The following is a 27,617-nucleotide window of genomic DNA, read 5'->3' as shown; positions in this document are numbered from 1 at the left end:
ATCAATGTATCGCACATATTACGGCCATGCCTTGGCATTTGTTTTGCGTTTGTAATCCAACACCCAGCTGCTTCGGCCTCAGACTCCAGGCAGCTATTTAGTGCTTCAGCTTGTGCTGAGGAATGCATTGTGGTGCTGTTTACTTCGTTACATGCAAGGCTCAGATGGAGTACAGTGAGCTTCATTTAAAAAAAAAACAACAAACCCAACACAACAACCAAAGCTGAAAACCGAGGGGAGAAAATAGGCTTAATATAGATGTTAAGTCAGGCTAAAGGGACCCAACATAGAAAATTTGGGTTACATTCTGCAGTCATTGCAAGCATTCTTGCTGATGAAAGCAGAGATTACTTACAGTGCAATAGGGAACTGGACCAAAAAAAAAAAAAATAAATCCATCTACTCCTCTGCTGCAGCTGTTCTGTTGCTTCTCCATCTCTGGCTGAGCAAAAAGCACTGGAAAACCCCACCCCAAGCAGCAAATGAGGCTTTCCTCTGAGAATACTCAGGTTTTGCTGGTCCTGATCTAGGTTAACATTTCAGTTGCAGACTTTGGATGGTTTCACCCAGCATTTCCACCTCCCCATTCCCTCCAGTTTCACTGAAGTGCTATGGGGTCAGTCACCCGGTTCCTTAATTTGTATCTAGTGAAAGTGTGTGAAGCCAAGGCCAGTTGAATTCATTACGTTTAGCTGGATAATTAGGATGCTGCTGGTTATGTAAGGGGTGGTAGCAAGCAAAGCTTTTGATCAGCTGATGAGGATTTTGCACGTATTCCTGCTGAGGCTCTCTAAGTCTCCCCGGGGGTGAGGAGCACTGGTGGCTCTTAAGCGGATCTGTGGTATGGAAACCTTGCTGCTCTGGGAGAAGATGGAGAGGGCAGAGCTCCTCCTGCTCTTCAGCAGGTGAAGACTGTCACAGTGGTGGCCTCTTGGTCACAGAGTAGCTTCTCATGGCAGAAGAATATGTTCTCTCTGAAATGGGCAGTGATTAAAGGGGGGCTATTCCTGTCCCCATGCTGCAACAGCTGGTGTTAGAGGAGGGTCAGGGGATTCAGAAAAATTCAGAAAGCTGAGCCTCTGTCCCTGATGTCGCTCTCCTGGGTGAATTTGGTGGGGTCCAGGTGGTTAGCTGGACTCCCAGTTTAGGCTGGGTGCAGCAGGGGTACATACTGGTGTTACAATATGAAAAAGGGATTTTCTGGGCTGGAGGCTCAGCAGATATGTGTGTGAGCTCTTGGAAGAGCCACTGCACTGCACTGACAGCTCCAGATGCTCCAATTGACACAGCAGGATGCTCAGTCATAAAGCTTTGCTGGGCCAAAGAGGTAGCACATGGTCAGGTCTCTTCATTTTACTGGAAGTGAGTGATAACCTTCTCCTCATGCTTTATAAAGCTTGGGTCCATTGAACTGAGATTTCTTTAAAAAATAATGATGGCCTGAAAAGAATGAAGGTGGTATTAGGATACAAATCTTATGACAGCTTGGCTGTATGAACAGTGCACAGTAGGTTGGTGTTTTTTTAGATATTGGGGCTAGAGAGCAGTAATTCTTGTTTTAGGCTTGGGTTGGTTTTGGTTTGTTTGGTTTTTTTTTCCTCCTTGTTTGATTTACCCATTTATCACTGGGCTTTCTAAAGATGAGACCATCTCCATCTTAAACCATTCTGTGAGTGCTTTTTATCTTCTCACTATTTTTGTGGTCAAGAAACAAGTGACATTCTGTGTGATGGTACAAGAATACATCCAGGAGTGCTATGGAGGCCTGGATGGACACAGCTAGCCAACAGAGCAGGTTTAAAATGCGTTGGGGTTTATATGAGCAAAATGTCCCTTGACATATGTAGCTGCCTCTGGCTTGGCATTTATTTTTTGGGTTCAGAGATCTGCTTTAAGGCTCAGATGTCACACTTTTTTGAGGGATGCCATTATATCCAGTAAGCAAACTATACTGGGCTCTGGGAGGGATTTAATGAGTAAAGGTTGGTTCGGTGACCTTTTCCACATGTATTGGTTTGGCTGTGATCCTGCTGTAGAGCCTGGTGTCTGAATGCCCTGCATTTGTGCCTAGAGTCAGGGCTTTATCAGTTGAACTCAGCCTTGCTTATCAAATCTTGAGGCAGAAGTTAATTTTCACTTCTAAAAGGCAAAAATACTTCTTCTTTCTTCCCTTTTAATTTTTTCTTCTCCCCCGCATTTTCCCCTCATCTCTTCTTTTTCCCCTTCCCCTTTCTCCCTGTTTTTTTTTCTTCATAGGCATCATCCTTTAGAAACTATCTCTGCACTGTGTTCCCGTATTGAAAAGAGAGAAAGAAAAGAAATCTAAGCCTATTTATAACAAGGCAAATAAAAAGAACCAGTATTTCATTGAGAAGGGACTAAGACATCCCTTAATTCCAATAAGCTCTTTGTCCTTTGCAGTAGCAGTAAAGAAGGATCTTCCTGCCTCAAAGCTGATGCTTCCAGAAGGGTTTCCTTCTGTCTTTAGATTTGGAGAGGTGTTGGATCCTGCAGACATCTTGAGCTGTGAAATTGTTATTATCCAGCTGTTTCTGTAGCAGAGGGCAGGTAGAAGTGGCTGTGTGGATTTCCTTTGCCTGTTTTCCCTGTCAGGGTATGTTCAGTGTCTTACACTCTGCAGTGGTTTTCATTAAGGTGGTTTCCAAGCAATAGCACTTCAGTGGTTTTGTTTTCTTTCTTTCTCTCCCTACTTTTCTGTCGGCACATCTCAGGTTTGAGAAGAGTTGAAGAAAGCTAGACACATTTTCTGTGTTTTCTCACCTAACCTGCCAATCTTTCCCTGCAACCTGAGACCAACTCCTACCTGTGCCCCATTTTTCCAGACTCCCAAACCTTTGCAGTACCAGGCTTAAAAAAAAAGAAAAAAATCACCTAGCTGATGCTTTCTTATATGTTATGGGATAGTCTAAAAATAGTGCTCTGCCCTTTTTAACAGAACCATGTATTATTAAAGAAGGAATGAATAGGCGATGGAACCAGAATAAAATCTCCCTTCTTCTCACTGAAGAGAAGCTTTAAAAACCTCTAAGTGAAAATAGTTGACCATTTTGAAAACTGGAGCTTCTCCTTGGGGACTGCAGTGTAAACTTTGAATTTCTGAGCTTGTGGGGAAGTGCTTGTTTACCTTTGCAAATTCAGTACCCAGGTGATGGGTGCATTTTTTGTGGGTTTTTTTTCCCCCCACCAAGAGGAGCAGCAGCAAGGATGGAGCTGGAGCAACCCTCACTTGCCTGCCTCTATGCCCTTGTGTTTCTGCCAGGTGCTCGTCGGTGGTTTATATATAGTGATAACGGGGCCAATTGAATTTATCTTGGGATGCAGAGGTATAAAACACTCCTAAATCAGGCTGGTGGCACCTGACACTGCACAGTCACTCACGGGGGTGCTGCTGTGTAAAACGACACCGTGCTGCTGCCGTGGCATCTTGGATTGGCTGCTGGCACAGATGGAAGTGAACAAGATGCCCTGTGCCTGTTCTTGTCTGAATGACCGGTTGGGACAAATTATTGCAGGGTGTTTCTAAGCAGCAGACTCTTCTCTTTGGCTCAGTTTTCTCTGTGTGGTGCTGGTTGAATAACAGTGTGTGTAATAAGCAATTAATGTCTATACATTTAATTTTAGAGGACACTGTAAATAACAGGTTTTACTTCCCTCCCTCCCCCAACTGTTGCATTGAATTTCATTCTCTTTAATTATACTAACAAATGTGGGGAAAATTATAAATATTTATAGTGGAATGAGTGGCTTTATTCCATGAGTGAGTGAATGTCCCAAGGTTGATTATAATCTTCCATTCAGTCACAAATCAAAAGTATCTATTATACAACTTCAAGAATGAAACCCCAAACCTCTGCCAAATGCAGAATGAAGCAACTTCAGATGTTGGGAATGTTGTTAATATGAACCATGGTGTGACTGGCCAATACATTTTGTTATCCTTCTTTCTGAGCAGCTAAAAAGTGAATTTTATGGCTGTAGTTCTGGTGTGACAGTGCATTTTAGATGCTGCCAATAACTAATTTTTGAAAAACAAATGTCAGGCATTGTGCTTTGACATTGACTTTGATTCAGCGCGTCTCTTTTAATTTGTTAAAGGATATTTAGCCAGGCATATGAAATGATGGGAACACAAGTATTTTTCCCACGTCTTTTTGCATTCATTGTTGTAAAACCCCTTCTTTCAACATTGTGCTTATTTCCCAGGTTTCTCTCTGACAATCTGGGTTTTTATCTGCATCCTTTCCATGCACACTGGTCACAGGAGAAGCCATCCTCCTGGCAGACCAGGGTGTTACTGGAAATGCTGTACATCCATTCATCTTGAAGAGTATTTATTAGCAGCATTAGCCTTTCTATGACCACAAAATTATTTTTCTTTACTTAGTTTTTTTTCCTTTTTATCTCATTTGAGAAGTGCTGTGCCATTACAGAGATGGTCTTGCTGCCATAAGAATAGTTTCAAGTGGAACTGTGGAGGAGTGGACATTATGTGGTAGAAAACAAGAGCCAAAAGTTTGATATAGTTTAAGACTAGCTAGTTTGCATCAGCATGTTCCTGCTTTTGCCTTGTGACTCTATGGCTGAGAAGAAAGGAAAAACATCTCAGCTTTCACTACTGAAGGTTTGATTGCCACCTCAATGTCAGTGCTGTGGAGCAGCTCTTGGTGGATGAATTCCTCAGACTGCGTTCTACATCTCTGCTAAACTGCTGGGACAGCTTCTGTGGGCTCTGCTTGTCTATTTGCATTGAGCTGCCTGAGCTTTTTACAAATGAAGGAAAAAATTATATATATATATATATATATATGTGTGTATGTCTATATATATACTTATATAAAAATATTAAAAAAGCATTGCATCTATAACCACTGAGTAATGGCCTGTTTGATTAAAATATTCCATAAAAAGAAATATAGAGAAGACTTTCAAACCTTCTTTCAGATCTTTATTAGCTATTCTTCTTTGTATCATCCAACTGCTGTAAGAGAGCCAGGTAGGTTTTTAATGGTGTGGATTGTATTTTATAAAATGCCCAGCATAATAGAGTCCTAACTGGAGCTTGTAATAGAGACAGTGATCATTATTGGCAATAAAAAGGGGCAAATTTGCTGGAGGTGTCTTGTGATTTTATAACTTCAGATGTCTATCTTAACACTGCGCTTAAATAAAGGGTCTCAAGTTAGGAATTTTAGGTTAGCCTAATATTCCCACAGGTATCATGATTTGTTTTGACTTTGAAGAGCTGAAATAAATTCACTTTGGTTTATCACTCTTCTCTTCTATTATTGAAGCAGACAGAAGTGGCAGTATTTTCTAAGTGGTCAGATGAAATATTGGTTGTATAACTTTTTTAATAGGTGCCTTCAACTGCAAATAACAGGTTTGAGTTGAAGCTTTAGTAGAAGATGTCAGGCATAAATTTCTACCCTTTGTGTTGGTTTTTCTTAATTTTTAGATTTTAAGGTAAGGTGTGGTGATGGACAAATGGTATATACTCTCTGTTGTCAAAACTCCTAGTATTTGTTCCTTTGGCCTTTCTTCTCCACCCACCAACACTTCAGCCATCCCTCACTGCTTTAAACATCTCCCAGCCTTTCCTTTTCCCCTCCAACATATCCTCCATCCCCAGCATCACACAATCTGTTTTTAAACTCCTTTTCATCATCTTTTAAGCTCCATCCCTGGTCCTTAGGTGAATGTGCTGGTTTGTCACATCACTTGGATGATTCTGGCTTTGCTCATCCATTTATTTGGCCCTGCTGTGGGTGTCCAGAGGATGGGTCCATGAGGATGCTTCCTTCTAACTGTTCCTTAGGACCCCAAGGATCCTACAAGAGGGTTGGTATTCACACACATTAGGAAAAAGGCCCTTTAGATTTACTCAGATAATTCAGAGAATCCTGGAGATAAAATTCCACAGGATGGTAAGGGATCTTTCCAAACCAAATGAATTTTAGGTGGTGCCTGTGTAAAATCACATTATCTGTGTGTCTGGTGGATTCCTGTTCTTATCTCTATTGCTCTTCCTTTCCATTGTTTCTTCTCAAATTAAATTGCAAAGGACAAGGTGGCAGAGCAGAGTGGGGGGGATGGGCAGGAACCCTTCATGGAATCATAGAACCATTAAGGCTGGAAAAATCCTTCAAGATCATGGAGTCCAACTATTAACCCAGTATTGTCAGGCCCATCCTGTCTCTAAGCACCCCATCAACACATTTTTTAATAGTTCCTACCACTTTGAGAGCTTTGTCCTGTTGCAGACCTTTGGATACTACTTTAATTCCATAACATAACTATCCCCTGGCACCTTCCTGGGGCTACACTGTGCTCCCTGCCTGGGCAGGCAATTTCACATCTTTTGTAAGGATCACAATGACAATGTGATACTCAGCAAGGACTTCCTTCCCTCCTGAAGCTGGAGTAAGTTACTCATGGGGCATAAATTGCTGGTAAGGCCCCTGGTAGCCCAGCTCCATAAGTCAAACAAAATATCAATTGTGAAGGGTTTCTCTCGTATTTTAACCTCACATTGTGTCACACTGGGTCTCAATGGCCACGCCATCGAGGAGAGGAGGTGTGCTCACCACAGCAGGAAGACCTGGAGCGCTCTTCTGCGGGCATTTGTCCTGTTTAATGAAGGTGATGTTTACTGATTATCAGCACACACTGTCCCATTCCTCAGTAGAGCTGATTTGTACTTCCCAGTCCAGGAGGCACCCAAGTGTGTGCTGAGGGTGAGAGCCGTCGGAGCTAACCGGGAGCCAAGTGCAAGAAGGAGGGGGCAGCAAGCAAGGTCCTAATTTTTCTAAAGGAAAGCATGGCTGAACACCTGCTGTTCCCCAACAGAATAATATGAATTTGCATCAAAAAAGGGTCCCAATCAGTTGTGCTGGCTGCTTTTGAGGAGAGCAGTTGTGTCTGGAGGCATTCTGTTGGGGGAGATGTCTTCCAGTGAAAGCATTTTCCACACAAGGGCCATGGGGCCCACCCCGTGGCTGGCATTTACAGAGGGGTGGAAATGCTATTTAAATTTCAAATGGCCTCAAGTTTTCACAGTTGCCATGTCAATAGATCAAGTTCCTTGAAATACATTTTAAGCGGAGTTTACACAGAGCCGCGGGAGCCCGCATTGACTCCAAGGGCTGCCTTTATTGTGCCTCCAGCAGCGGTAAGTCAATATGGCACATTGAAAGCAGCCCTGCTCTGCCACTGAGTGAAAGTTAGCAAATTCCCCCTGTCTCCTTCCAACTCTTTTTTTTTGGGTAGCAGCATGTTTAACTAGCTGAAATGGTCTTTTTTTCCCCCCTTCTTTCTTCTTTCTGACTCGTTTCGGGAAGGCGGTAATTAGATCAGGCTACTGAACTCATCACATCTTCCAAACTCCCGTCCAGGCACGGCTGAAAAACTGGAGTGATACAAGGGAAGGGAACAGGAAAACAAGTCGCACTGGGACAGTGTTGATAAGGGCAGTCAGTTTCTTAGTCCAGAACAATAGAAAATTAAACTATTTTACAGTATTTTATAGGGCCAGAAGAGTGGTCATATTTCATTGTAGGAGGTGATGAAGGTTACAAGCTTCCAGGGACAGCATCCTCTGGGACTGACCTGCTCTGACCCTCCCTCTAACTGTTATCCATGCCAAATTGTAGTCCTCATTTATCTTCCCTCCTTATCCAAAATAGATCCAAGCAGGTTTGGGGCTTGCAGCAGAACCCAGTGGGTTCTGGGCAAAGACTGCTGGAGATGGGGTTGTCTCCAATGGTGGGATGGACATGGCTGCTCCTGGGAAAGGCTTGAGCTGTTAACTTCCCTAGCTGATCCATCAGGGTATGAGTGTACCTGACTCAACTGCCATGGGCTAAAACCACTGGATTTTTTTCTGGAGGGATGGTGTGCGGAGCAATGCACTGTGCTTCTGCACTGCTGTTGTTTATGGCTCATGCTGGAATCCAATTTTCTCACTGGTCTTCTGGCATGTGTCCGCATTTGGAGCATGCAGTGAGTCTGCAGCACTGGAAACTGTCTTCTTTGATTTTTACAAGGCATGTTTGACACACTTCTGGAGATGCTATGTGTGCTTCCCTCTCCATCATCCACTCATGTGTGAAAAACTGTCATTTCTCCTTGGTGTGCCCACCATACAGGCTGTCCCTTGTAAAATGCTCTGTAATTATCTCTCCCTGTGCCTTCCCAATGGATAGGTGGATCTGAACATCCCCATCTGTGGTGGGCAGATCTCAGCAGGTTCTGATTTTGAGTTTGGCCTGCTTTTATATTTTACTATCTGCACTCTTCCCCCCTGTGCTGGAGTAGCCTGTGAGGAAGTTGCAGCAGTGTGAAAGCTGGAGCGCAGATTTTGAATTTAAAAAGCTCTGGTGTGAGCTGTTTTGTTTCTGTTTGGATTGCACCTACCACTTCTATCCCCTAGTCCTCCCCTGCCAGGATAAATCACTCCTGAGGTGACCACGCATTTCCTGGGGAATGCCATTAACTTGAGCAAGCAAAGGGCTGGCCTGGCATGGCGCCGTGTGGTGTTGGGTGCTGATGATTGATCCTTTGATTCTGCAACCCAGGGAATGTTCCTCTCCCTTTACCAGGGCTCTGATAAAGCTCTGTGGTTGTGGTGCCCAAAAAAAGGATGGTTAGATTTACATTCTACCAGAAATAGAGGGTAGCATGGCAGAAACATATGTCTTGATTCCTAAATGGAGAAAAAGAAAATATTTGGGAAGGAAAAGCAGTTCTGTGACTAATTATTTTTAATTGTTGTCTTTTTTTTAAAAAAAAAGATCAAGATTGTTAGAGTGCTTCTTTCCCTCCAGAACATCTACAAGTGATCAGGCTACCAAACAGACTAATTAGATGTCAAATAGACTTCAGTTCTTAAATTGGTTTAGTTACACAATGCAAAACATCACATTGGGAAGCAGATGGCGTGTCATTTTTAATATGTCTTGTAACTTGCCTGAAACCACTTCAAAGTTTCCTTAAAGAAAATATTGTTACTACTGACCAAAAGAGATGCCACTGAGTAGCTCTCAGCACAACAACAAGATGTTGGGGCAGTGTCTTGCAAATATTATCAGTGCCTTCAGTGGCTTAAAAACAGAGGTATTGAATTAAAGGGGTTTATATTCAGTGCATAAATAGCTGATGCTGTCTTGGAAAGTCAGGACCCTTTAATTTGGACCCAACTGAACACCATAAAAAATGAAGGCTATGATATAATTAGTTTTGAAAAATTCTTTCTTTGTGCCCAGACTATATAGTTCAGTTGGCAAATCCATAGGGCTGTGCCTTCCTTGGGAGTGCCTGTGTTGCCCTGGAATTGAAATGATCCATTGAAAATAGGAATATGGGGAACAAGAAACCCTGCAGCAGTGGGGGGGAACCCTTGTCCTCATTTGCAAAAATATGAAAATGGCTCGATATCGTGTAACTCGAGTCATTACAGCATTAATAAAAACAGCATTAAGTGCTGCCAGGCTGCTCCATTACAACCTTAATTACAGAAAGAGTAGGAAATGAGTGTTTGGGTGAAAAACAGCTTTAGGATGGTGGTGGAGATTAAGCATTACCAAATTGGAGGGAGAGCTGTGCTCGAGTGATCAAAGCTAGGAGATAACCTCGGCTGCATTTCAAATCCATCCCCAAAGCTGTGCTTCAGTGGCTTTGGAAGGGGTTTTTGTCACATGGGTAGAAAGGTCCATGAGATAGTGACAATAGCGATGAAAACAAAGTCAGTAGTATGTGAAGGGATGAGATTTTTTTTTTTAATAGTCTCTAATATATATGAAAGGTCGATTTAAGTGTCCTCAGATGATTTAATGCTTGAAGAAACACTTCTTTCCGTTATAGGTTTCACTAAATATTGTTAGAAGAGTATTGGTTTGGGTTGGGGTGAAAAACAGGGAATAAATCAGTGTAGGCAAAACAAGGCAGAGAGTTTAATTTCTCTCTAATATTCTTCTTTCATACACAGCCATTAGTTTCTTCTTCGTTACTTAAAATTCCATTTTCTAGAGGAAAGTGATAAATGCAAAGAATTAGTTTGAAATTAGTATCTTGATGAGTTGTGCAAACTTTGGAAATATCTTCTTCTAGCACAAAATAATAAAAAACAAATAAAAAAATAGAGGAATTTCCTCTCTCCCTTCCATCCCAAGCTCTTAAATGACATGAGGAGCAGGGGAAGCTTTGCCATGAGGCATCCTCATATCAAGGATGCTTAATTGCCTCTGAGTCTAGTAATCTAATATATGAACAAATACCAAACACATTAATTGTGTTGATTTAAAACCCATTTCCCCTCTTTTCTTTCTGCTTCCTCCTCCCCAAATTTCTTTACCTACTCATCCTGTTGGTGACAGACCATTGCTTGTGAAATTGGGTGATGTACTGACATGTTTTGGAGTTTGGAGGCTGTGGCTTGCAGGGTGAGGGCTGCTTAGGAGGAGTTTGGATACCTTGGAGGTGGGAAATGCTTTTTGCTGGGATGAGGTGTGGTCTAAAACTGCTGTTGGAGGTGGGACCTTTGGTCATCCCCATGTGGAAAGAGGAAAACCAGGCTGGATAACACATTCCCTGGGAAGGGAAGAGGGGAGATGGCCCTTTTGAGTTATTTTCACACCCTTTAGTCCCCCTGCTGGTAGCACAAGTTTTAATTAACCTCATTAATAGGGGCCTCAATCAATCTCTGGGCGATGGTTCCGAGGATGTCTTGCTTAGGGACTCTCCAATAAGTGCGTTTGGCACCGGAACGTGCTGAAGATCTTTGTCTGTGATGTTAATTGCTTGTGTCATCCCTCTCCCTGCTGCCAGCTACTCAAGCTTCTGGAGGTTATCCTGAGCAGCAGAGAATTTCTTTGGAGAGAAAACAACCTTGACTGTACTTCTCATTGTTTTATGTGGCAGAGTTTGGCTTTCAGTGCTGCTCGGGGGCGTTGGAGGGAGTGGCAGAAATTTGGAGAGAAGCCCATATGGACTTAGTGGGGAGCTGGGGAGTTTGAGGTACTTCTGTCTTTTGGGTTCCTTAGAAAAATCTGTTTCTAAAATAAACTAAAAAAGCAAACCCAAGATGTGAATCAAAAGAAGTAACGAGCAAGATTGCTTGCCCTTGGTTCTTTGTGGCTTCCCCAAAGTGGGGGAGTATGACAACATGGAGCTGCATCAAGGCCATGGAGTTTTGCAGGATAGCAACCAGGTGGAAGAGAAGGCAAAAGTGAAGCAAAAAGACTGGAATGAGTTCAGGTTTTGGTGGAAAATGCCCATCCGTGGTGTTTTTTGTTGCACGCTGTTTTCTGTTGAGTGCAAATCACGTCATAACATTTTATTAATCTCTTGGAATTACTTTGGTTTTTAACACCTGATTGGTTTAATCCAATGTGGCTTTGTGGGCCCATCCACATTTTTACTAAGGATTTACAGATCTTGGGGAACATTTTTAATAATATTGGCAATAGATCAATAGATTTGCCCTAGACCCTTTATAGACTGTGCATCAATACCTTCAAAACTCTCATCCCTTGAATTATGGTTTTGAGAATTTGGATCCAATAGATTTTGGTCCATTCAATTCTCCTTTTTTAAGGGCAGAGCAAAACTGGGAATTTAATTTTTTTACAAAGGTGTTACGGAAATTTTCAGCACATTCATAGTTTTTTCACCTCGCAGTGGGAGTAAAAATGCCAGAGTATTTAAGATAAATCTGGGGGGCGTGGAGGGGGCAGGTGGGTTTTGGGGACCTTTGCTGATGGATGTGGGTGTTTTCTCACCTTCCAGGTGGCATTGGATTATTGGCTTTGTGTGACTCTGGAATAGGAAAAGGCATTGGAGAGGAAGCAAGAGGCATCTCTATTGCCCATCTCAAATGTTGAACTGCTTGTTATTCTAATTACAGATATTTTACCTTGCTGTTTGTTTTCATGGAGGTTCAACTCTCACAGTAGCCTCTTGACCATACATTCAAATGAACAATAATCACCCCAAAAATCTTTCATTCTCCAAGACATTTTCAATAACTAATTTTTGTTTATGCCATATCCAAAAAATTCCGCCCTTTTAGCAGCCTCCCTTGGTGGCCTGCAGAAGAATGGGAAGGTCCCCTAACCACTTCCTCCATTTTATTTTCCATAAAATGCAAGGATTTTGAACAGAAAACCTGACAAGTTGTTTCCTATCATGCATTGTAATTATCTATTATAATAGGGAATAAAGGATTAATTAGTTTTCAAGCTGCAGATATGATTTAATTAGTTTTCAAGCTGTATCTGAAACACCTGTCTTGGCAAAATCAAAGTGTTTTCATTTGGAGGGGGAGGAAAAAATGGAAGGGAAGGAGGGGGTCTCTGATGTTTGCTGACCTGCAGGGTTGTTCCCCCATTTTCCACCCTTATTGAGATGTGATGTGTTTTTTAAATGCCCAATTTATAATGTGTTTAATTGTTCTCATGTACACACACTTGCTCAGGACACATCACTGACAGTTCCTGCCATTCTTCCCCAAAATCAAAGAAATTGTGAGTGCTCTCTATACAATGAATGTTCTGTCTCCAGGGATGTCACAACAGAAAGGACCAAAACCCCAGGAGAAGCTGCTCTGCCTGGCAGTGAAACTGCAGCCTCTCCACTGCCTTTCCCCTCCAAAACAATAATAATAGTTATACTAGTAATAGTAGCAATAATAATAGTAGTAACAATAATAATAACAACAGCAATAACAACATCAACCACAATGATAACAATAATAAAGGATATATTGTAATATATGGTATTACTGCATCTATGTTATATATTTTATATAGTGTGTGTAATTATTATTTTTATTGATATTATAATCATCATTATTATCAAAATCCACAAGAAACCAAGCTGGTTCTTCCTCTCTCCCATCACAAAACCATATTTCAGAGTCACTCCTCTCACAAAACCACATTTCAGAGTCACTCCCTCCTCCAAAGAGGTGTGCAAAGGAATGAGTTTTCCTTTTTGGAGGTGAGAAAAACAGACTATTTCTGGGGGAAAAAAAAAAAAAAAAAGGTGGTTTGTTGTTTTATTTTTTTTTTTTTTTTTAATTCAGTGTCTGTTTATCTTGGCACATATATTTTTTTTCTCAGCACATATATTTTTATTCTCGGCACATATATTTTTTTCCGCCCCATCTTCCTTTCTGCCCCAACCCAACTTTTCATTGGAACCCTGGCCTTCGGGAGCAGCTCTCCCTCGAGCAGGGTGCAGCGTGCTTCCCTCCTGTAGTAGTAGTAAAGGTCACGCTTCCCTGCCGTGGCTTTTTTGGCCGGGTTATTTTTAACTCGGGTCAGCCCATCCGCGCTTCTCCCTCGCGCCGCTTCAAGGTCCGTGGGAGCACAACGGCGAGCCGGCTCCTCTTGAGTTCATTTCCTTCTTGCTGTTATTATATCTTTTTACAAATTTTGATTCTGGGTTCTTCTTTTTTTTCCCCTCTCTAATTTTATTTTATTTTATTATTATTATTTTTTTCTGGAACCGCTGGAGCCCTGCGGTTGGGTTGCGCCTGGGTGCTCGCCAGCAGCTATAAATAGCGTTGTGTACAAGCAAGAAGTGCCTGAATGAGGTTGAGCGGCAGGAAAGGAAAAGCCCCTTTTGGCTTCCAGCTGGCTGCCGGCCAAGCAGCGCATTGCTTCAGCAGATGAGTGTTTTAAGGTAGCGTGGGAAGGAGAGAGCAGTGAGTAAGATGGTCTTTCTCTGGTTAGAGGTGTGTGTGGATGTCTCCGTGTGTGTGTCTTTTGTTGGGCTCTGATTTTATGAATGGTTGGGGTGGCTGGTGATGCTGAGGGAGGCTTTGGTCCCTCGGGAAGCACGTGAGGATGCTCTGGAGGATCCCTGGTGAAGTGGTGCTGGGTTGGGGGTCAGGTAGGTTTTGGGTGTGATTTTACACCTGCTTCTGACATCACTCGAGTTTCTTCTGCCTTTTCTTTCTGGTCTGGAAACGCTGCATTTGAGGTAGGGTGTTGCACACGTGGATGGGTGTCCCAGCTCCAGGGCTTCTCAGTGCAGCTCAAGATCCTGGTGGGATCAGGAATTGGGGATGATCCCTCTGCAGCAGAAGGGATGGGACTGTCATTGCTCCCTTCTCCCCCATCATCTCTGGGGCTGAGCTGCTGCTTGGGGACCCCAAAGAGCACCCACAGCCCCAAACCTGCTCCTGAGGCTCTTCCTATCCCAGGGATGGTGATGATTTCTTGAATTACTGTAGCACACTGGTACAACTGAGGCTGTGCAAACAGACTAGAAGAAAACACTCAAAATCAGTGCTTCAGAAATACATTTTTACCCTCAGTGAATAGATAACTGCTTTTTAATCAAGGACTTTTTTTAAGAAGACTTTTATCTCTTTATATATATATATTAAAAAAGCAAGTAAAAAGCGCTTTAAGTGCCATAGAGAAGCATGGATTAAATGGCAGTTACTATTGAATCAAATGAGTTTTTATCAGAACACTTAGAGACGCTTTTTCAATAAAGACTGAATTGGAATGGGGAAAAAAACACCTGAGTTCCCTCTGTCCAGTTCTTTCAGCTCCACTGAAAGGCTTTCTAGGGAGAACCAGCACTCAGAGCCTGCCAGGTTTGTGGGAAGGAAAGAGGATGAGGAGAGTTTGGGGTCTTTGGCTTTCAGATTTAAAACCAATAAAACCACCACAAAATTTCCTTTTTTTGAATTCACTAAATTTTATTCTGAAGCTTGAGTATTTCAGTGAGTTATGAAATACTAAAACCAGGTGAGAAAAGTAGAAGTTTAGGGAATTTTTCACTTTTCCCTCTCCTTATGATTGTTTGCAAACTCAGTGAGAAACATTTACGCTAAAACAATACAATGTTTAAGAAGTGCAATTAATGATTTACTCAGCTGGGTAAGATTTCCTTAAAACTTTCAACCTGATGAATTAGCACTACAAAAAAATGAGCAGGACATTGGGGATCAACTGATCTGCTGATGATGGCAGCAGTGGATTTTAATAGTGATGATAATGAGGCAATGATTGCTTGTGTAGCAGGACAATAGTATCAGATGTTTGTGGTCCCCTGTGCTGTGTCCTGATATGATTTAGCAGTTATTGTCACCAGAATAAACTCATATCTTCCCCAATGCACCTCAGAAAAGCCATACACTATGGGGTTTGCTCTCTTAAATATTTTGGGGACTTACTACCCTCCCCCACTTTTTTGTTTGAAGCTTCCTGTTATTTGCAATGACCATCCTGCAATGCAGGTAATGCAGTATTAATTTAAAGAAAAATAAATCTATCTTCCTCTTTCTGGTTTCATAGCTGTTCAGCTGTATTGTATTGCTGGATCATTTTTTCTTTTCCTTCTGTAATTGAATAGTCTCAAAATGCAGGAATGGCACTCTATTTATTTGAACTGTTTAGAGGAAAATTAATAGGGCTATTTTTATGATTGGTCTTTTGTGTCATGGTCTTATTTTTCACTATCTGATTTATGTGGCTAGAGTAAAAGGACAAAAAAAATCAGCCTCATTTGAATTGCTGATATTTCTTTTATAGACGTTTAGGTTGGGATTTTGTAATTTCTGCTTTTGGAGCAGGACACCAAGCTCCAAGCAGGAGGATGTGAAACACAAGGTTTCTTTTGTGCTGTTGTGATGTCAGGGCTGCTTTGATCCCCCACGGTGAAATGTAAGATGCTGCAAAATGCAGGATGGCTCCAGAGACCCAGGGATGCTCTTTCCCCCCCTTAAATTCTTCAGGTGTCTGGATCAGAGTGAGACCCTCGGGAGGGAATGGAATAGGGCAGGAGGTGCTGGCTGGAAATGCCATTAGGGGAATTTGAGCAGAGGTCACCAGAGCCCTTTCTTAAACTCAAGAGAAGGTTGTGACCCCCAAATCCTGGTGGGGCAATGTCCTCTTTGAGGTCCGGGGCTGCTCCCGGATGGAACCCAGACGTGCAGGGCTGGCTTTCCACTTTGGAAAAGGGAACAATTTGTTCTGCACGGTGGTGTTTGCTCACCCCGGTCAGAGATCAAACGTCAGGCTGAGCTGGGAGTTTGCAAGGGACAGTTTGGAGAGTCTGTAAAGCAGTGGACATGGGGACACCGCCTTCCCGACCAGGTTTGATCCTTCTCCTGGGCTGTGTTTTCTCCCTGATGCTGGCTGTGGGTGTGGGGGAGGTATTTCAGAGGTGCTGCTGCATTTACTTGTGCAAACACAGGGTTTGGGTGGGGGGAGTGCATTGGCAGCTGGAAATTAGTGACTGCCTGGCCAAATGTGACTCTGTGGGGACTTGGAGCGCCAAGAGAAGGGGGTGGCTCGGACCCCAGGAATGGGACAGGGGGCTGGATGTCCCTGGCAGTGCCAGGGGGTCGGTGATTCCTCAAACCCAGCCCAGCTGCCCCTGGCTTATCTTCTCACTCCCCTCTCTTAGCAGAGGAGTAAAGCATGAAGTCCCACTCTTTGTTTTGCCCGTGGTGAGCAGCTCTGCTGTGGTATAATCCATTTAAAATGCTGAAAGTTCCTTTTTTCCAAGCCTTTGCCTTGATAATTTGAAGCAGACAGATACCATCAGCTTGTGGCTCTGTCTCTTTTCTCCCCTTTCCTGGGGGGAAGGTCTGTGAGGACATGAGGGGGTGCACAGGGACTGGCCGCTCCCCAGCATCGCTGTCATGCTGAGCCACAACCAGAGGTCACCGATGGCTCCTCGCCTCTTCTGGCAACAACAACTTACTATCCAGAGGGACACTGTTATCTCTGTGATAAAATGCTATTTGTGTGGGGGGTTTTATTGTTGTTTTTCGTTTGTTTGTTGGTTTTTGGTTTGGTTTGGTTTTGTTTGTGTTTTTTTGACAAATAGCCTTATTACAGTCAGAGCTCTGGAAGAGTTAAATCATCCAGCTTTAAGGAGCCTGAGCCAAGTGAGGCTTTTTGCTGCCTGGTCCCTGGGAGCTCCCTCCACTCAGTGGCCTTGGCTTGTTTGTGGAGCCGTGGCTGATAGGGAAGTGTTGCCCTCTAATAAACGAGAGATAGCGACTAAGGAGATGTTAAGAGCAGAAGGTGCCACATGAGAAACAAACACCCAAAGCACTTTGGGGGCTGCTGGCAATGATTGCCTTCCTGTGTGGACTTTGGTTCATTCCTGGCTTGCACAGTTCATGGACCACATCAGGGTGTTAGGAAGTTACTGTTGTTTCTAGGGCCAAAGCCTCCTTTTTGCTAATTATGGCACAATGCCACCACATTTTATATTTTACATTGATTTTTTTTTTTAACTGTATTGAGGTATTTTAAGTTAAAACATGGCATCATAAGAGTTTTTATTTTTTCTCTAAGCACCTAATGCTTCTAGTTAGGAGCTGAAAATCTTCTTCTTATGGTGGGGCAGCACACCCAAGTTTCACCACTCCAGAAGGGATTCACATCTCGTGGTGCAGCTTGGAAGGTGCTGCGTCAATGGTGAGAGACTGGAACCACATTGCTCCTTTGAATGTCAGGCAGAACAAGAATGAGACTTCATGTTTTAACTCCTCTGCTCAGCCAGAAAAAAAGAGGCATGAAAAGATAAACTTGTTCCTCTTAGAATCCTGTGCCCAAATTGGTTTTGTAGATGTCATAGCCATACTTGATGGCCACTTTTGCTTCATCCTGTTGATGAGAGGAAGGATGAAGCAGTCATCAGACATGCTGGACATGTAGAAATGCCTGGGTTGATCCCCTGCTCTCTTGCTTATTTCCCTTGGGTCTTCCATAAGTTACTTGGTCTTCCAATGCCCCAACCTCATGCCTGTAAGCACAGAAAACGCTTTCCAGCTGCACTGGGAGGCTGGAAGTGATGTATCAGTGTTTTCAGGGTATTCAAATTATAGAAATAATAATTAAAAAACTAATTCATTGTTAATGGTTTATTAATAATAACAAACATGACTGAATAATTATAAGAAAAATAAACACAAAAATAAACTTAATAGCTTAAGCAGCAGTTATGTATTCACCCAGCATGTGCCTTATGAAGTTGTCTCCTGTTTATATGCAGGATAAATTGCCTCTTTGATAATCCTACATGGGTGTAAGGTGTCTTAGGAGATGAGGTTGCATGAGTTTGGGTTGGATTGAAGGACTTCAAGTGAGCTCAGTATGCAAAGAACAAGATGCATCATCCCCAATGCAAAGATCTTTATTGCTACTGTTATGTATTTCTTATGTTTTCTTAAGAGTCTGTTCATGGAAATTATGGAGAGGGGTTTGTGGGGTTATTTCAGCAGCAAAACATCACTGGATACTTCCTCTGCTTGAACTTTGGAGTGTGAGATTGCATCTCAAAAACACAACTCTGTACAAAGGAGCATATTGGTGTGTACAGCGTAATTATAAGTGTAATTAGCCCTCTAATTAACGAAAGTCTTGATTTTGACATCCAAGGTAGTGTACTGGTAGTGAGAAAGAATACATGTTGCTGTGACAGGGCTGCACAGTGTCCCTGGTGACTCACTGGGAGCTGCTGGTCCTGGGGAGCTCTGGCAGAGCTGCCATAGGGATCCCAGTGAAATATGTAGGGCAGGGATATGTGCTATTAGGAGAATGATGTCGGCACAGTGCCACAGAGGTAGAGGTTAAATCATTGTGGCCTAATGCAGATTGGCACTAAACCTTGCCAAATTAAATGTTCAACCTTTTCTCTGTCAGAGGTTGCATTAACCACTGGTGTAATTAAGAAAAAAACAGTAATTTTATTCTGAGAGAGTTCCGAGAGGTCTTGTGCCTTGAGTTGCACGAGTGAATAGTACAAATGTCTGTCAAATTCGAGTGTTCATACTAACAGGTTTTTACCAAAAATGAGCCAGCAGGGGGAATTAATTCTAATGCCAAGAAGAAGCTCCTGCTGCAAAATGCCAGGGCCTAAAGAAATGGAGAAGAATGAGGCTTGAAAGGAAAGGTAAAAACACTCTTTTTGTTAGTGGGGTGTTAACATTAATGAGCTGCCTTTCTTTTCCCTGCCTCTTTCTAGCAGTTTGGAGCTCTGCTAGTTCTAAATTAGGTAGTCTTTAGTTTTGTTGCATGTTTTTCTGTTTTCTCCACTGAAGGAGGAGATGCCCTTCTCTAACTATTTAAAAGCAAGTGTCTCCTCTGAGCAGAGGTAGCAGTGAATCTGAGGAGATGAAAAGTCAAACAGCTGCTTACTCTTTCCTGTTTCTCTTCTGCTTTAACATGGAAGCAACTGGAAGGCTTGATTGCTCATGGTAAAAATGATTTTTAGCAGTACAGCCATGCAAACCAGATTTAATTTTTGGCATCATTGTTCATTTGCACCAATGAAGTTTACTGGTGACCAGTGTAGCCTCCTGGTTTGGAGAGAATCGAGCTCTGCAGGGGCATTCATGCTGATATGGTGGCCCAGACCTTCATCAGTCTTTATGTTCCTTGTGATGGTGGAATTTTTTTATTTTCTGGAAGCTCCTTTCTGCTGTATCTATTTGGTGTCATCTCAGCAAACTGCAAAACTGATCACCTTGGCTGTGATGACTGCAACGCTGGAAAGAAATGGTTTGGTTTTTGTGTTGGGACGAGGTGTTGAGTTCCTGATCCTTTCTGTGCCTGCTGAGAAAACAGAGTTGTTCCACTGCCACTTTCCATGGTGGAAACGACACAAATGTGTGTGTGAGGATGTGGAGAAGAACATCCACTTTCTTGGGATAGAGGGCCTGTTTCGGTGGGAGAAAACCCATTTCCCTGGCTTGGAGGGTCGGTGCAGACTCATCAGAGGTGACAATCTTCTAGTGAGGTGACAATCAGCCAACCTGCAAGGAACCTTCAAGTGGAGTGAGACTCCCAGGAGCCACCTAGTCACTGATAATCAAGCCCAGGCCCAGCAGTCTTGCTGCTCCTTTAATCTTTCCTCTACGACCCGAGTGCTGTCACAGTCATGGAGGTATCATGAAAAATTCCCGATTTAATGACACGGCCCTGACGGCTGCAGCATCAACCCCAGCTCTGCCAGGAACAGCCCCTGTGGGTGTTGTTTGACTTGACAGATTGAAGGTGCTCGTTCAATTAATGCTGCATCATGGTTCTCTTTCAATAACGCAGGAGGTGTCAGCAGTTTTGTTTACAAGCCTCTGTGCTCCCTGCTTTAAGCCCTTCCTGACAAAAGGAAGTTTAAATGCTTGCATTGATTCCTGGCTCCGCAGTGCAAAATATCCACATGTGGCAAAGACGTGGAGATTTTTCAAAGCAGCCTAAAGGATTTAAAGTGCTTTTAACAGCTCCCAGGCCTTGGACCACTGCTTTTAAGCATCCGTGAATCACAAATAGATTTAGAAGATAAAATGCTGGATTCTACTATTTCTTTCAACACATCCTTTGCTTACTTATTTTTTAGAAGAAAGAATGCCAGCTAAATTTACCCTTTGGAATGTTTAGAGATTCATATTCAAAGATTTGGTCTTTCTAAAAAACATGTTGGGTTTTGTAAAACTTAGAAGTAAGATTTCTGGAGACTTTGTCATAAATCTCTTCCCTGTCACTGAATAAACGACCCAAAAATATAGTCCTTAACAATTTCATATGTGGCACATGTAAGAAACTAAGATGCTTTCTAGTTTTCAAGTAAATGCTTGAAAATAGCGAGGTGGGTTGTGGTTTTGATTTGTGGGATGGTTTGGTTTTTTTTTTTTGTAGAAACCCAAGTTTTTAAGAAAAGTGGTTAACTCTTTCCACTTTTCTGTGGACTTAAAAGTGTTCCACCCTTGAATGCTTCCTTTGAAGATTTTTTTTAAAAGTCTAATTTTGTGTTTCGTGCAGACTGCTGTATATTAAGAATGCCCAGTATTGGAGGAAAAATGTGGAAGGGGTAAAAAAAAACCCAAACAAAAAACACACAGAATTTTGGTGTGAGACCATTTCACAAGTCAGATATATTGGAGTTAATTGGCTTTTGTATCATGTTCATCTGCAGTGGATCTACCAAAATAGCCTAGATGACTGCTCTGCTCCATCTGGTTCTTATCTTGCTTGCTGTAATATCCCTGTGCCACGCTGTTGTGGGCAGCCACGGCTGGGAAAAAGCTGGCTGGAGATTCCTGAAGATCCTCTCTGTGACACGTTACCTACTTGTCAGGGGCTCACTTGACAAATTGAAAATTAGCCAAATGCTTTTTCCTAGCCAAAAGTAGCCTGAGATGATGTCTATGCATCATACCAAAGAGCTCTTTCGAGTTCCTTGAGGTGCCTGACTCCAAATACTCCTCAGATTATTAATAGTGCCCTAATAAACCTGGAGAGCGATCCTATAAATTTCAACATGTTCGGAGGTCAAGCAGTGAAGTCAATATTAATTAATAGTCAAAAGCAGTGTTTTATTTCATGTAATCAGCCTCCTGACAGTCTGAGCAGTCTTGGAGGTTAGTTACGCTCAAAGAGTGGGAGCGATGCCAGGGCGTCCCATGCTCTGTTGCTATAAAATACCAAATAATCTGGAGCTTGCATGTAATAGCTGAAGATTTAATGAATCTCTTGAAATGCTCTGTGCTCCTTCATGAGGGGTGGCAGGAGTGATGTGCTGCTGGACCTCGAGGTGGTTTCTCTTTGCCCTCTCCACCAAACACCAACACAAGAAGTTGGCTTTATTATGAGGGCAGGAGAGGGGAGCAAAAACTCAGGGCCTGGGGTGACCTCAGGTGGTTGGAAGCTTCAGCAGCTTCGTGGTGGCAGCTCCAAAGCAGAAGTTTGCAGGGGGAAAGGAAGGACATGTGAAGGAGCTGTGCCCTTGTAGCACAGAGGGGAAAGGAGAGAGGCTCCATGGGGAGGGAAGGTGTAGATGTGGTGCTTGGGGATGCAGTTCATGGATGGACCTGGCAGTGCTGGGTTCATGGTTGGACTGATCTTAGAGGCCCTTCCTAGTCTTAATAATTCTATGATTCCAAGTGGATGTCCCTGATGCCAGCTCTAGTATAAATTAAATTACTTCAAATTTGTTTAACATGCACTACTGGGAATATTTGAAGGTGTAAAATTCTGTTTTGAGGGAACTGTCAGATTACTGCGCTCAAAAGCCATTCCATTAATTTGTGCGAGAAATTTATAGATTATTCTGCCTTTCAATAGCTGACATGATGCTCCTGGAAATTCCTCATAAACTCTTCTCCTTTGCCTGGCTGGTAGCTGACATCTCACCAGATTCTGGCTGTGGTGTAGAGTCACTCTTGGTGGACAAGAGTGTGTGATAGCAACAACTCATTGCAGGATGTTTGATAACACAAAGCCCATCTTGCCCTGAAGTTCTGCCTTCACGCATTTTGACACTACCTCAAAACTACAACGTGCTGCAAACACCACCTTCCACCCCTAAAAGGACTGAGGGGGTAAGAAAGAAAAGCAAAAGAGTATTTGCCAGGCAGGTGCACAGATTCCTCTTAGCCGAGGATATTTGACAGTGAAAGGATGGATGCTTCACCCAGGTGTTTGTATTTTCTCCCCAATCCGTATTTGGAGTGAATTAAGGTACCTTTTGGCTACCATCTCTCCTCCAAGTGACAGGCTTCTCATAAGTTATTTATGTGGGATATGTCACCTGATTAATTATATTCTCATATAACCTGTCGAGGCTGATTCAAAGCATTCCCTGGCGTGAGGGGGGTTCATGTGTGATGGATCCGTGCTGGATCCATGGTGCTCATCTCCAAACCTGCATCATGCTTCATTCTTGGGGGAGAAAAATATAAAAAATTTGCAGAGATTTGTGGCCAGCTAACCCAGGCAATGCTTCATTTTTGTGGAAGGAAAAAAAAAGATTTGTGGCCAGTGAAAGGTTTACTACTGAATTTTTTAAATATCATCTATACACACACGCACACATAAATAGAATACATGAATATAAAATAAACATATATTCACTGCCAGTGCTAGTTATGGTACATTGGTGTTTTAATTCAATTTAAATACATTTTGCCTGCCATCCCTTCCAGCTGGAGTTGCAGTCTCCAGGTTGGAGTGTCTGCAGTGGAGTTCCTCACCATGAGGCAGCTGGGTGCAGGGCAGAGTTGAGCATGTTGATTCTTCTAAAGCAAAACTTCCCTCTCTTTTCTGTTATTCTACTGTTGAAGCTGCTCAATTCACTCCAGGAACATGAAATTTTGACTGAAGCCATCCTATGTCCCAGCTTTGGTCCCTGTTCAATGGAGCACATCTTGTTATTCTTGTTTAGACCCAGCATGTAATAATTTCTATAAGGCCTTTGCTGAAAGAGGTGGACTAAAGAGTGTGGTCTGAATGCTCTGAATTGCTTGTTTTTAATAACATTAGCCAGATGTGAGGCAGCCTTTGGGGGGGATGTGTGTAAATGGAATGTAGCAGTGACATGCTCTTCATCATCCACATTTTTATATCCTGATGAAAAGAAATGTTAAAGGTTTTTGCTAAATAATTTTTAAATTATTTAGCAAAAACCTTTTTTTCAAAATAATTGTCCAAGTCCTTTGTCGTATCTTGAGCTTTCCTTCCATGAGCTCTTCTTATCCCAAGTGTTCCATAAAGGAGATGTTTGGTGTTGGCACTGCATCTCTGCCCCCTCTGTTTTCCTGCTCAGCCTTTTGACATTGGTGCCACCTCAGATGGAGTTTTTGAAGGTTATGTGTTCCTGCTGCTGACTTGTGAGAGCTTTGCTCTGCCATCACCTTGGCCAGATGTTTTCTCCCATCTGGGCTGTCTGGGGTTTTGGGGTGCAAAGCCCAGCTGCCACAAGGAGCTGCAGGAGGCATTGTCCCATGGGTCAGCCCTCCAGGAACTTGTTCAGCAAACCTCTGGAGGACAGGACATGCCAGAGCTGGTGAAATCCTGCAGACTTCTACAGCTGCTGCCTTTTCCCACTTTTTTTTTTTTTTTTCATTATTGATAGTGTTTTGACTTCATGTCTGGTTGTAATGGATTTTATACAGTTGAGAAGCTCCACTTGAAGATGCTTCATTGCCACTTCTCCTCTGCCACAGGAGTACTTTCTCATTCTGGCCACATGTGGTTTTTAGCCTAAAACATGTGAGTTTTGAGTGTGTACTGTCAAGCACATCTCAAGGCTTTGTGGTCAGCAAAGCACACGTGCACTGAGCACTGAAAGGCCCAGCATCACAGTGGGTTTTCTTTTAATGCCAAGTAATCAAAATGATTTAGCTTGATCTCTTCTTTCTACACCTGTATAAAAGCAGGAGCAATAACCAGAGATCAAGTAATTTGCTGGGTGATGGGCTTTTGGGGTGTGTTTTTTTCCTTTTAATCCAAGGGGTTAAAGGTTAGTTTTGGCTTCATTGGGGATGAAGGTGTGTTCCTGTGGTGTGGGTTTAGATTTAGCTGCAATCTGATATATTTTCTTACAAGAAAACTGCGTGCCTCCTCTCCCCTGTAGCATTTCTTGCTCTGTTTTTGCTGTTATTTGTTTGGTTTTTTTAAGTGTGTGCCTTCATAGAATCATAGAATGGTTTGGATTGGAAGGGATCTAAAAGATCATCCACTTCCAACACCCCTGCCATTGACAGAGGCCACAAGACCAGGTTGCTTCCACAAAGCCTAGAAGCCTGAACACATCTGTGTTTCAGTTTAACCATGTGCTTATGTGCTGCCTTGTCTAGGGGAGGTTAGGTCCTAAGCTACCACTTTCCCTGGGAATTTGCCTAAAAAATTGCCACAAGCCTCCAGCTTTTTTCAGCTACACTTGTGACATGAGTAATTAAACAGGTCAGTGCTTTTGTAAAGGACCAAATTCTTCCCAAAACTATATGCAATAACCCTTGTTGATCAGACAGGGGTATTTTGGGTGAGACCATCCACTCATCTGGTATTTTTTTCAGTGATATCACTGTGCCTGTACTTGAGCTTTTATTGCTGTGGCTACATCAGCTGGGGATGGTTCAGCCACAATGCTGGGGGTGATTAAATATCTGCTTTTCAAGCAAATTCCTCTCTTGTGGGATAGCTTTGAATGGATGGAGCCTGATTAATGCCCACAACTGAGTTTGGGCATTCATGCCTGAACTCCAAGTGTCATTTCTATGATAGGGAGATGTAAAAAAGCAATGTCAGGAGTTGGCTTGACTGGTGAAGTGTTGGTGTTGGGTGAGAGGAAGGGCATGGTGGGTGGGAATCTGGGGTGCCTACCTTGGCTGTGATTTGTTCTCCAGCTTGGCAAAGATGTTGTATGTCTCAGCCATAAAAAAATAATACTTAAGTACCTCAATATCTGGTCAGGTCTGAAACTTAGAGCTGTTTTTTAAAGGATGTTGCAGGCCTTGTGTGATGGTTGGGTTTAGGTGATACATCCAAGCACATCCAAGTTTGCCACCATGTTCTGGAGTTTGGTCTTCCATCTTCATCCTTGTTTTTTTACTGAGTCCTGAGAGGCTTTGGGTGGGATGCTGAGATACCCTTTCTCCAAATGGGCTCCTCCTGTGTTTCTAGGGGAGGCTGAGTGCATGTGCAGAGAGAGGATTTAATGCCAATGCATCCTCCATCAATATTTGTATTGAATGGACACAGGGCTCACTGAAGTCCCCTAACCTCTGGTTTGTGTGGCTGAATGATGGAGACAGTCTTGGCCTGCTTTGGGGAGAGGAAAGGAATGTGTAAAGGGAAGCAGGAGCTGGAGTTGCCAGGGAAACACGAGCAGGGATGCTCGCATGGCTCTCACCTGATCCCTACCACAGCAGCTCTGTGGCGCAGGTTCCCTTTCATACAAGTGTCATGTGGCCTCCTGGATGAATTCATGGTCACAAAAAGCTTCTGGAATTGTCCTAAGGCTTGAGGTGCAGCAGTGGTGCCCAGCAGGAGACACCCAAAGAGCTGGGGACATGCAGTCAGCCCCATGGGTGCTCTGGGGATGTGCTCCCCATCAACATCACAGCTGGTCCCTGACTGGTCTGGGGAATGAGGCAAACGGGGATTTGCTCCTTTGGGATCACTCTTGGGGAATTGCCAATTCTGAGAAGGAATACAGGAGGTTCAGTGATTTCTCCACTTATGCCCATGTTGTGGGAGGTGGGGATGGTGCTGGACCCATCTGGGGTGTCCCTGTTTTCATCATTTTTACCATTCTTCCTACTTGTCCCTCTGGATTTTGAGTCCCAGAGTACTTTGGTATTTGAATAATTAGTGCCAGGCCATGTACCCTGTGCTTAGCACACCCCGTACCAGGAAAGATGACTTCCATCGAATTCATGATTATGCAGGTATTTTATTCCTTGCAAATGTTTTATTTATTGCAATGGTTATTGATAGCTGCACTTACCAATTCTGTTAAGGTAAAACAACCTTTTGTAAGCAGTAAAAAAAACCTGCTTTTTTTATTTGTGCTTGTGGAATAAAAATCAATCCTGGCAAAAATTTGAATATCTGGATTCCTCTTGGCTTCCCCACCTGGTAAAATTTAATAATAGCTTGTAAATGTTTTCATCAGCTGCTCCTCTGCTCTTTAATTGAGCGCAGATGAATTTGAATGAGTAGTTTTTGTATGACTGGGTGGTTTTTTTCATGTTTAAGCAGCAATCCGTTCCATTTAAGCAGTGAGTGCTTTTGGGAGTCTGATGCAGGATTTCCTAAAGTTTGGAATGGAACAGTTGAGGAGGAAAGCAAATGAAACTTCTCCCGTGCTGGCAGGTTCCTTGGGAAGCAGCTGGTACCATGCAGGAATTAGAAGCAGCTGGCTTTGCTTTATAACAAATCAAGGGAGTGATTATCTTGTGATAATCTTGCCCCCTTCATCTCTTATTGCATGAGTAAACACAACTTCAGCTTGCAAACTTGGAGTTTGGCCTTCCACCTTTGCTACCAGAGATGAAAATTAGGCGTTCTGGGATGTGCTGCCCCTCCATCAACTCTGGCTGGCATCATCCCTGTCACCCTGGGATGGTGCAAGAAGGGGATGAGCTGGGCTGGCTGTGCCAAGAGCAGTGATGGAGCCCAGAGCCAGCTCATGGATGAGCTGTTCCTGACTCACATGAGCAGGGGCTGCATTTCACAGCCAAAAAGCCACGTGGGGAGAAGGTGGGTGCTGCAGGGCTCCAGCTGTGCTCCATGAACTGTTCTTTCTGTGACATCTGGACAGAGACTGCTGCTTTGAGCTTTAAAGAGAAGAAGGGGATCAAATAATAGATGGAAAGGCTCCTGCTAAGAGGTGAGGGTGGGTCTGGCACTGTGGTGCCAAGGAGTCAATGTCTGGAGTTCAGCAGGGTGGCACTGGGTGAGATGAGCTCAGATTAGCAGAACTCCTGTCTTTAAGAGCCTTGGCTACATCTGAACTTGTGATGGGCTTGAGAGGCAGCTGGCATGCACACGATGGGCTCCAGGGCCAAGCCTCAAATCCCTCCTGGCCAGCTCACCTGAGTGCTGCCTGCAGGTTGGCATTGCCCCTTCTATAGATCCCAGTGCCTCAGGCTGCGCTTTGCCTTTCCAGGCTGCTCTCAGGCCCCGTTTAAAAGGAAGGAGAAGGCATGTCCAAACAGAAGACTCCTCATTCATCTCTATTTTATTCCTCACCCTTCCCCTGCAGTATTTTCCTGCTGGGAGGGTGAAACCATGAGCTGGAAGGATCTGGCTCCCTGCTTGTCAGCGGCGCCGGCGTGGCCGGTT

At 43.2% G+C, this 27,617-nt stretch overlaps 1 protein-coding gene across 2 annotated transcripts in view; it reads left to right on the top strand.

Annotated features, from left to right (window-relative positions):
• ACVR2B (activin A receptor type 2B) overlaps positions 1-27,617 on the top strand; it is a 103,724-nt gene that overhangs the window by 22,924 nt on the left and 53,183 nt on the right. The window contains exon 1 of one of the 2 annotated variants that reach the window (XM_015619912.1): positions 16,065-16,130. The exons of the other annotated variant lie outside the window; for it this stretch is intronic. Coding sequence (XP_015475398.1) covers positions 16,106-16,130 — 25 coding nt within the window. The 5' untranslated portion in view covers positions 16,065-16,105. Of the gene's footprint in view, positions 1-16,064; positions 16,131-27,617 lie in introns of those variants that run through there. 2 annotated transcript variants of the gene reach the window in all.

Source organism: Parus major, chromosome 2, assembly GCF_001522545.3.
Source record: "Parus major isolate Abel chromosome 2, Parus_major1.1, whole genome shotgun sequence".
Taxonomy (NCBI): Eukaryota; Metazoa; Chordata; class Aves; order Passeriformes; family Paridae; genus Parus; species Parus major.
This window is presented reverse-complemented; position numbering and strand designations above follow the sequence as displayed.